The sequence below is a fragment of the Atta colombica genome, unplaced genomic scaffold (genome assembly GCF_001594045.1).
Source record: "Atta colombica isolate Treedump-2 unplaced genomic scaffold, Acol1.0 scaffold47, whole genome shotgun sequence".
Classification (NCBI taxonomy): domain Eukaryota; kingdom Metazoa; phylum Arthropoda; class Insecta; order Hymenoptera; family Formicidae; genus Atta; species Atta colombica.
The window spans coordinates 1,031,172-1,040,803 of record NW_017259536.1 but is presented as its reverse complement, the minus strand read 5'-3'; the positions used below and the strand labels follow the sequence as shown (position 1 = coordinate 1,040,803).

Below are 9,632 nucleotides of genomic sequence, written 5' to 3'. Positions count from 1 at the left end.
TACTTATTATTATCAGTCTGTTGACGATAAGAGAAACTTTTATTTATTGTCTGAATATCCTTTGTTTTTGGAATGGTGAGATGTATAACAATTAATAATGTTTATAACTAAGTTTTTCATTTAGATGTTTGATTGATATTATCAGTTTAATTTAATAATCTTTTATTTTATTTAATTAATGCATATAATAATATAGTGTACATAATTTGTGTATAATAATTAATAATTAATAACGTGTACACACTGTTTGTTATATAGGTACAGAAAATTAATAATGTATATAGTTTATTATTTTGAAATAATTCTAGGGAATATATTAAATAACGATTTACAAACTTCGTTCCGTTTGTTTAATAGCTCGTTGCTCAAATGCCTACGTTTTCGAAAGACTTTAGCAATTAAATAAATTTGCAAGTATTGTAATGCGATGTAAAGATTTTTGATTTTTCGGATCATCGCTGTAGATGACATTCTACATTATAGAATGTTGAGGAATTGATTTTTTACTAAATCTACGAATAGAATATTCGACGAAGAATTTATATAATTAAAGATTACAATGTTACAATAATTATAATACATGTGGTTTGAACTATTCATAATTTATATTAGTTTGACCATTTCAACGGTTTAAATATGTATGCACTCTGATCAGGACCTATTATTATAAGGCCGATATTTTAATACAGATTTATTAGCAAAAATAGCCTAACTAGACTTATTATTCCTTCTTTTTATTTACTTATTTTTCGAATTTTATTCTTAGAAATGTTGCCACTTTTCTAATTAAAATTCATTCTTTTTTTAAAATTCATTATTTTTTTATTTCATGATCCATTAAAAGGATCATAAAGACGTCTCTTGACATCCTTTTTTTTTTATCATTGGCATTAAACCAAATGCAACAAGTGTATGCAAAATGCCGTTATTGCAAGCTAAGCATAAAATTGGATGAATGCCTTTGTCGATAATGCGAATGATAATATTCACGTGCTGTAGTACGTGGCTCTTAACTCTTAAACGTGGTTCACCCTTCTGTAAAATCTAAATGTCGTATCGAATCATTCGCACGAATTTTTAGGTTTCAATTCGTCTGTTACGTTCTTCTCTCCGTTTCGTTTTCCAATAAAACGCGGTATACGAGAGAGAGTTCGCTGAATAAGGCCTGGATGAACGACATAACGAGCATGCAGTATCGAATATCGTAATACCGTAAAATTGAGGATCGCTTTCTCAATGCCCGATCGAAAAATGACTTTGTAACGAACGAAATTTGCACGCCACTAAAAGCTTAATTTTTGTATTAATCTTTTTCTGTCTTCATCATTCCGTATTTACATAAAAATATGCAATAATATCAATTTGAGCATAATATTTATAAATTAAGATTCTCTTGATGTGAATGTGTTATTCAATGTTATTCATAATGATAGCGAGAAATTCATTTCAATATTTGTTAGAATTGTTATATTCAATAATATTTTTTATTACTCTATGTATCATGCTGAAATTTATCGTGCATATTTCGGTCGACGGGCATTTAGAGAAATCAATCAAAATCAATCAAAAAAATATCTGTGTTATTATAATTTACATTGAATCAATATAAATTAGAAATATAGAGCGTTCTATATTTCTGATTCATACTGATTCGTGTAATATAAATTATAATATATTTTTTATTGATTTTGATTGATTTCTCTCAAATCTACTTTAATTTTAATTAATATCTTGATCAATATCTCTTTTTTCCTTCTCTCTCTCTCTCTCTCTCTCTCCCCTCTCTTTCTTCTTTCTTTCTCTCTCTTTTTTATTTTTCTCTTTCTTGCATATGGGAGCTCGTGAATTACTTTATTGTAGTTACATACACGATACAATCACAAAATATTTTATCACAAAATATGAAATATGTATGAATATATTAATATACATGCATGTACATGCATATTCACAACCGTGCTATTGCATTTTAATTGGGTTATTAATGTCATTAGTCAGATCGATGCGTAAATAAAGCGTTTGCATTTCCGGTCACTGTATACGCGATATAACCGGATATGCTCGCGCGAAACAACTTCGCTCCTTCGCTGTTCATCGACATCCGGCAACTTCAGGCACGTATTGAAGCTGATTTAGTACTCGCCAGTCATAATGATCATATTCTTGGTACTTCTGACGCTTTTCGTCGCGACTATTGATGGCGGTCTGCTCGAAAAATACACCAACGCGCCCGGAAACGTATATCACGGTAGGTAAGTGTATTTGCATTTCATAACCGCTGCCAATTTCTTGCCGCGGCGAAATCCGTACTAAACTGATGTTCGTTGGATCTCACAAAGTGACAATTATGACGAAAGATAAGCTAAGGGCTATTTAACAATCTTTCAAATTTAAAAGGGATGTGCAATCGTAAAGAATTGAAAAGTTTACAAAGTGCCGTTTTATTTACAACCTCAAGTAGCACAGTAGCGCTTACAAAGCGCTAAAAAAGCGGGATGTCATCGTTACGTAATTGGTCCTTTTAAACGAACGATCCAGGTTTACCCGAGACATTCATGGGCCAGAGTTGTTGATACCGAAGCGAGTGCTCGCAGATGGTAGCTTCAGCACGTATTTTCTACCGAATTTCTATAACCGCCGTGAGATCAGCGAGCGCGGTAAACGATCTCTTGGGTCGGCCGATAAACTGCACCTGGTGCTACCCTTCAACCAGATCGATCACCACGTGGAGCTCAGCCCGTACCATGAATTCATCTCGCCCGACATGGTGGTGGAGACACGGGGCGCTGGTATTAGCACTAATCTCAACGAGGGCTTGAAATTCAAAAAGGCATCCGATCGGCAGTGTCACTATCGCGGTATTGTTCGGGGCCATGCCAATTCCAGAGCGGCTCTGTCTTTGTGTGACGGTGTGGTTAGTATAATATAATACAACTTTCTTGATGTTAACGAACCAAAAAAAGAATTTCAGACAGATATGCCTTGTCACAATAAATTAAGTCTTTTAAGATACATATCCTTTGATCAAGGATTTATGAATTGCGTTTTAATTAATTTGTATGGAAAAGAAAATTTGCTTTGTAAAATTTTAGAGTGAAAATTTCTCACTCTAAACAGTGAAATCATTCTTACGATTGAAAATGAGCCGCTATTTTCAACACTGGCTTATGTTTCATTTTTTCGAGAGAGATTTCATTTCAAAGAATTTAGAGAGCATGATACTTATTACGTATCGCAGAGATACTATATTAATTAATTGTTTACATGTTCAAAGATAAATTAATTAATATGATTGCGTGATCTGATGCTTTTATTTGTCTCTTCGTGAAAATTAATTAATTCTGCCAGATTGAATGTCGATTGATGTGACGTTCGATAGCGTCGGATTTTAATCTTTGCGCTTGCCATTTCGCATGGCTCGTTATTAATTTTGATGAGAGAGTTGCGAGCTAGAGAGATGGAACAGAATTTCGAAGTGGCTACGAATGTGGTTGGTGCATATAATACGTTCCATGGATTCCTTCGGGAGATTAACGTTAACGAAGCAAGAGAAGACTCGCGAGTGCAGTCGGATGAATATTGTAGAAAGGTTGTGCTGGAACATTCCCTAAATCCCGTCGAAATTCGATGCGAATGTTATGTAACATTTTTCATGACGATATTCTCTCACATTTTACGTTCATCAAGCTCGACGCAATAATATTAGGTAGAATGCAGTTTGAATATTCAAAAGCTTGTGATGTGATTGTCATTTATAATAAAGCATCCTGATAGATGACGCTAAAAGTTATTTTAGTATAACATATATTTTCAGGTCGCTAAACATCTACAGAGATAAATGATGCTATTTTAGCTGATTTAGATTTACATATCATGATATGATTTATATCACTTGCAAATTTCATTTATTTTTACTAAGCTTAGAATTGTCATTTTCTCCGTCGCACATTTCAGTGTCTGCAATCATCGCGAAAATAGAAATAGATCGATAAATACGTACAATCGATGACATTGCAGGGCAATGTGCATCGATTTACATGCAAATGAATTTATCAACATACACGTTTCTAAGTGCGTAATAAAAGCGTCGATCCTAGGTGAACTACGAGCGCGCAGTGAAACATAACGTGTGTCATGCAGCGGTATTTAATCGCGGTGCTATAGTGACGCAATATTCATTGATACGTTGCACTTCGATCACTTGCACATCGTCCGTTCGATTAGGTGACTTTTTCCGAAAAATAAAATGGACGATAGTAAGAATCGCGTCACAGCTGTGAGCATGCTGTCGATACTTTCGTAAAGCATACTTTTTTTATTCAACTGTAGCTCGATTGTACCGATATTAGGAAAAATTGAGTTTCTCGATTACATCGTGTACGAGCTCGATATTTGCAATTTGAATATACGTTGACGCCAATAGTTGTATTCTACGGTGCGATACTCTCAATAGTCTCGAAAGTTAATTTTCTGTCGCGTTTCGTTATTTTCAGCTCGTTATTTGCAAAGCGACGATTACGTGTGCAGATAAAGTGCAAGCTACGCGAAACGGATGGAATGCCTGGTTGATTTTATTAAACGTACGGTCGCAACGCATGCCGAGAGCGTGATTATCATCTATGATTTTCCGCCGGTCACGCGAATTTGCGGCGAAATGAATCGTTGAACGACATTCGCGTCCGTAACAGGCGACCTGTTAAATACAGGATTTCTACGTAAACCTACTACGCTAACGTTCTAAGGCCTAATTTCACAACTCATAGTTAACTCTTAACCGAGGGGGTTCAACTTGTTCATTATCTTTTTTCAATTTTAGAATTGGAAAGAGATGAGAAACAAGTTGAACCTCGATTAAGAGTTAATCGTGAGTTGTAAAACTGGGTCTAAATGGATGGAATAGCGCGAATCGATCGAAATGTCACGTGAAATGTGACATTTCGCTTGGCTTTTTCCAATGTTCTACTTAAATATCATCCAGTCTTAGTTTCTATATTACATTACATTTATATATAATATATTTATATCATACTGAAGATATCTCTCGATATGGACGCAGTCTGGCATAAATTGAAATGTTGAAATTAATAACCAACTAGATGGAATTCTAATCAGAATTCTACTATTTATAAATCTTAATGTTGTATAACGAGAAAAAAATTTACGATATATTTGACATACTTAATTTCATACGCCAATCATAAAACGTTGATCTTTAACATGCGAGATCAAAATTTCGCAACGTAGCGACTTTACGTCAACTGATACGTCATGCGTAAAAATGAATGTCGATATTTTATTTCATATTATTATCGATAACACCTCTCACGCGCAGGTTGGCTACGTGCAAACTAATCACGGACGGTACTTCATCGAGCCAGTGTATCAGGCGGAACCCGAGCCCGACGGCCAACACATTCACGTGGCTTACAAACGAGATGCGCCGCACGAAAAGAAAGGGCAAACTGATACCGTATCGAAAAGACATTGCGGAACTAGCGGTTAGTACCTCCTCAAATATTTTATAATATATTCTTATCTCTGCTCCCTTCTTCTTGAAAGTAATTTCGAATGAAGTTAGGAAATTGAACGAAACTAGGAATTGCCTGGCATATCCTATCATTTATTATTTTAACATTTCACTTTAACTCGAGACGATGTAGTTCCCAGCCTGTGTCGCGGACATTTATTATATACCGTAACGCGAGAGGATTTCGCATAGTTACGCGCAAGTGACAAATAATGGCGCGTAGTTTGTGGAAGCTCATTCTCGTTTTAACAGACAACTGGGAGTCAGCGTGGGCGGAGCAGCTGGCTAAAAGGCAGATGCAGCTAATGGAAAATAATTCTCTTGGCGAGAAGCACAATATCACAGTATCAACGGGAACGCACAGTATACATCGTTATATCGAAATTGGATTAATTGCTGATCGAAGATTCCTTGATTTCCACAATAACACTGATTACGAACAATATCTCTTGACGATTATGAACATGGTCTCTGACTTTTATCACGACAGATCCGTGGGGAATCAAATAGACGTCGTCTTAGTACGTGTGATATATTTGGAGAAAGAAAAAGAAGAGGTATGCGCGCGTCGTGTGATCATAAAATAAAGAAAATAAAATATATTCAATCAGGAAATAACAAAAGCAGTTACCAAATCATTGTATCTTATTTATCTGAGATGAATAAATTATTTAAATTATAATTATTTAAACTTATCTAAACAAATTATTTAAACTGATATATATATATATATATTATAAATTTTTAAATAATTTCAGATATTTAAATAATATATAGGTATTACAGATATTAAAATACAATTTTTTCAAAGCATTAACTTTTATTAAAGGATCGAAGACAATTTTACAACATTAATATTCCATTTATCGAATCTCGATATGCTCGTAGATAGATTTACTCATCAGTCCAGCTGCCGAGAAAACATTGGAGAGTTTCGCCAAGTGGGCAGAGAAGATGAATCCAAAGGATGACACACATCCCAACCATTACGATATCGCGGTATTGGTTACCAGGTAATAGCAGGTAATTTTCCTGGATATCGATCTAATCGTCGTACATATCGTATTGCTACTCGCATGTATCCTCAGGTATGACATTTGCTCGGAGGAAACCAATTGTGACCTAATGGGTCTGGCTCATATGGCTGCGGCCTGCGATCCGACACAGGCTGCTTGCATTAATGAAGACAGTGGACTTCTGCTTGGCATCGTGATTGCCCACGAAGTTGGTCACGTGTACTGTCCATGCATCTCAATTACAATTATAATAAATACGTTTGACGTGCAGTCTTTAAGAAATACGAATTTTATATTCTTAGAAAGCAGAAATAATGTTAAAAAAAAATAAGATTTTTTTTTAGTTTAAATAATCACTTTATGCAAGTATCGCAATAAGTACAATCGGAGATGCAAAGTTTCAATGCTTCATGTTTTAAGAAGAAACCCTTTAAACAATGGCTGTTTTGATTTATTTAAAAAATGCTATTTTATAGAATGGGTTGTTCTCATGATGAGCCCGAGATCAGTGGATGTCAGTCGAAGGATATGGATGATAGCTACTTTATTATGTCTCCTATCGTTTTTTTATATACCATCCGATGGTCGAGCTGCAGCAGGAAATTTATAACAGCTTTTCTTGAGTAAACTGAGTTGCATAAGTAATGACGGTGGATAATGGCCGTTTTTAATTGTATATGATGCAATGATGAACGACTTTAAGTAAATTTATAACACGCTTAACACATTCTGTGAAAATATTATTTCAATATTTGTAATTACATTTGTTTGATCAATATTATTTCTCTCTTTTCTATATTTATTTATAAATTATGTGTGCATTAATTATTTGACAAATTATTATCAAACTCCAGCACAATTATAAATAATACTATTAATTTATTTAATAAATTTACAGTGACATAATATAGTTTACTTTTTACGTAAGAATTCTATTTTGTTTATTGATAATATTATTGGAAATATCTCTGTAAAAACGGCCATTTTTTTTATATTTAATATTGAAATATTTAATTTTCTTAACTTATTTTCTAATAATATTTATTTGTAAATAAGGAGCGGGCTGGGCGAATGTTTAAATGATAATCCAAGAACTCCTCCAGAGAAACTAAAATATCCTAACATGTTGCCGGGTGCAATGTACGACGCTGCTTTTCAATGTAACATGCAGTTCCCTGGTTCGAAAGTGTGCCCACAACCTCAAGTAAAGTTTTGATAAACTTCGCGTGCGACCTTAATTGCATTTTAATGTTTTCGATTCAATTATCGTGAATCGCAAATTGCTGTTTAGTGAAATCCAATGTTGTTCTCGTTAATTGTCGATAATTCTACTATTATGTATCAATTATCTATATTCTATTTGCATTTTATCTATTATTTGCTCGTCATCGGAAATGAAATAACTTTTACGCATCACTCGTTATATTTGTTCAAAATATATTTGATTACCCTTCGCTTTGATGGAATACTCATTCTCTAATTTTGCGACAAAGTTACGTTTGTCATTTAACATTTGCTTCTGTCGGTACCAAATTTTAGAATCGTAATGTTTATAAAGCTTATTCTATAATTGCGTAAGCGTAAGTGGTTGTAGTTGTAAGAGTTGACCGATTACGGTCGAATATTCTCAAAAAGAATGTTTTTTGGCTGTTATTAAACAATCATGATACGAAACTGATAAGAATAAGTCTGAGTAAGAGAAAGAAATTCTATATTCGGTCAAAGAGGATCTTTATGTGCTCAGTATGATTAGTCATTTCTTATAATGACAATCACTTACTACAACGCTATTATAGAATGTACAATTATAGATGGGCTTAAACGATAATTGTCGTAAGAAATCGCGTTTTCTCGCTCTATTCTTTTAGACTAATCGACTAATCTGATTAGTCTGGGATCTCTTTGCGATCGAGCGTATATTTCAGGCGAGCAGCTGCGAGAATCTGTGGTGCTTGACCAACACAAGTTGCTACTCCCAGGGGTCGCCGAAGGCTGACGGTACGAAGTGCGGTGAGAACAAGGTGTGCGCAGCTTAAGTAGAACCTGTTTTTCCAACAAAATATATTCCCGGCGCGGATTATTTAGCAACCGCTTAGCGTTGTTTATGCATCCGCAGATATTACTGATGTAAATAATATGTCGCTGCGAGGTGACATCAATTATCAAACGATCGCGAACGCAAATGGCTTTCGACGCGATCGAAAGCCATTTACGAGGCGTGATTCGCGTCTCGGAAACGCCGCCGGAAACGTAGCGGAATAAAAGGGCGTTTCTCCATCTCTCTTCCTCTCTTTGCGAGCAGAGAGATTTATTAAACGACGCGCCTTCTCCTCGCCACGTCGCTTCTCGCGGATGTAGATTTCGTCGCCTTCGGCTCACTCGCGAGCGGACGTAGATTTAATCGCGCCGGGGAAATAAATTGAAGTGTCAGGAAACTTCGCGCTGGAAATTGGTATTCGCGTGAAGCACGAGGCGGAGAGTAGCCCGCGAGACATATTGCATTCTTCTAACCCGCGGGACAAAGATAATACGAAGAGCATTTGCACACGAATCTAGTGGTGCATCCACAAAAAGTGCGTGGACATGGGCACTCGGCCGGCTGCGGTGCACGGCGGATGGGGTGAATGGGGTCCCATGGGTTCCTGTAGCAGGACTTGCGGCGGTGGTCTCAAGTACTCTGAGAGGGAATGCGACCGACCGGAACCGGCAAACCGCGGCAGATACTGCATCGGCGAGAGAAGAAGACTTTTCACTTGCAACACCACGGTAAATTGCATCTATCTATCTGTCTAGCTTCCTCACGTACCATCGTCTCGCGCGCTTCAGTAAAGTTTCAGTATATCGCGATCCCCATTTCATCGCGATACTATAGACGTTAACTTCCTGCGATGGCTATTTCGACGCTGCAAGCCACATATCGGAGATGGTCGTGTCTCCGTCTTACTTTCATTATGACATTGGAGGTGGCTAAAAATATTAGGTTGTCATGCTTACGGGATTTTTACGTTTTCCAGTGAGATACCGTTTCATTACGACATAGTGACGCGAGCGGTACAATACAACTGTCACAAATTCAGTTCGAAAGCGAG

The 9,632-nt window shown here is 36.1% G+C and overlaps 1 protein-coding gene across 1 annotated transcript in view; it reads left to right on the top strand.

Annotated features, from left to right (window-relative positions):
* The first annotated feature begins 2,151 nt into the window (after positions 1-2,151).
* The window catches only part of LOC108691436 (A disintegrin and metalloproteinase with thrombospondin motifs 7-like), a 12,647-nt gene continuing 5,166 nt past the window's right edge, over positions 2,152-9,632 (top strand). Inside the window, exons 1-10 of the mRNA XM_018199189.1 lie at positions 2,152-2,252; positions 2,539-2,914; positions 5,333-5,498; positions 5,780-6,084; positions 6,416-6,540; positions 6,616-6,762; positions 7,020-7,166; positions 7,600-7,747; positions 8,469-8,564; positions 9,100-9,309. Coding sequence (XP_018054678.1) covers positions 2,152-2,252; positions 2,539-2,914; positions 5,333-5,498; positions 5,780-6,084; positions 6,416-6,540; positions 6,616-6,762; positions 7,020-7,166; positions 7,600-7,747; positions 8,469-8,564; positions 9,100-9,309 — 1,821 coding nt within the window. The remainder of the gene's footprint in view (positions 2,253-2,538; positions 2,915-5,332; positions 5,499-5,779; positions 6,085-6,415; positions 6,541-6,615; positions 6,763-7,019; positions 7,167-7,599; positions 7,748-8,468; positions 8,565-9,099; positions 9,310-9,632) is intronic.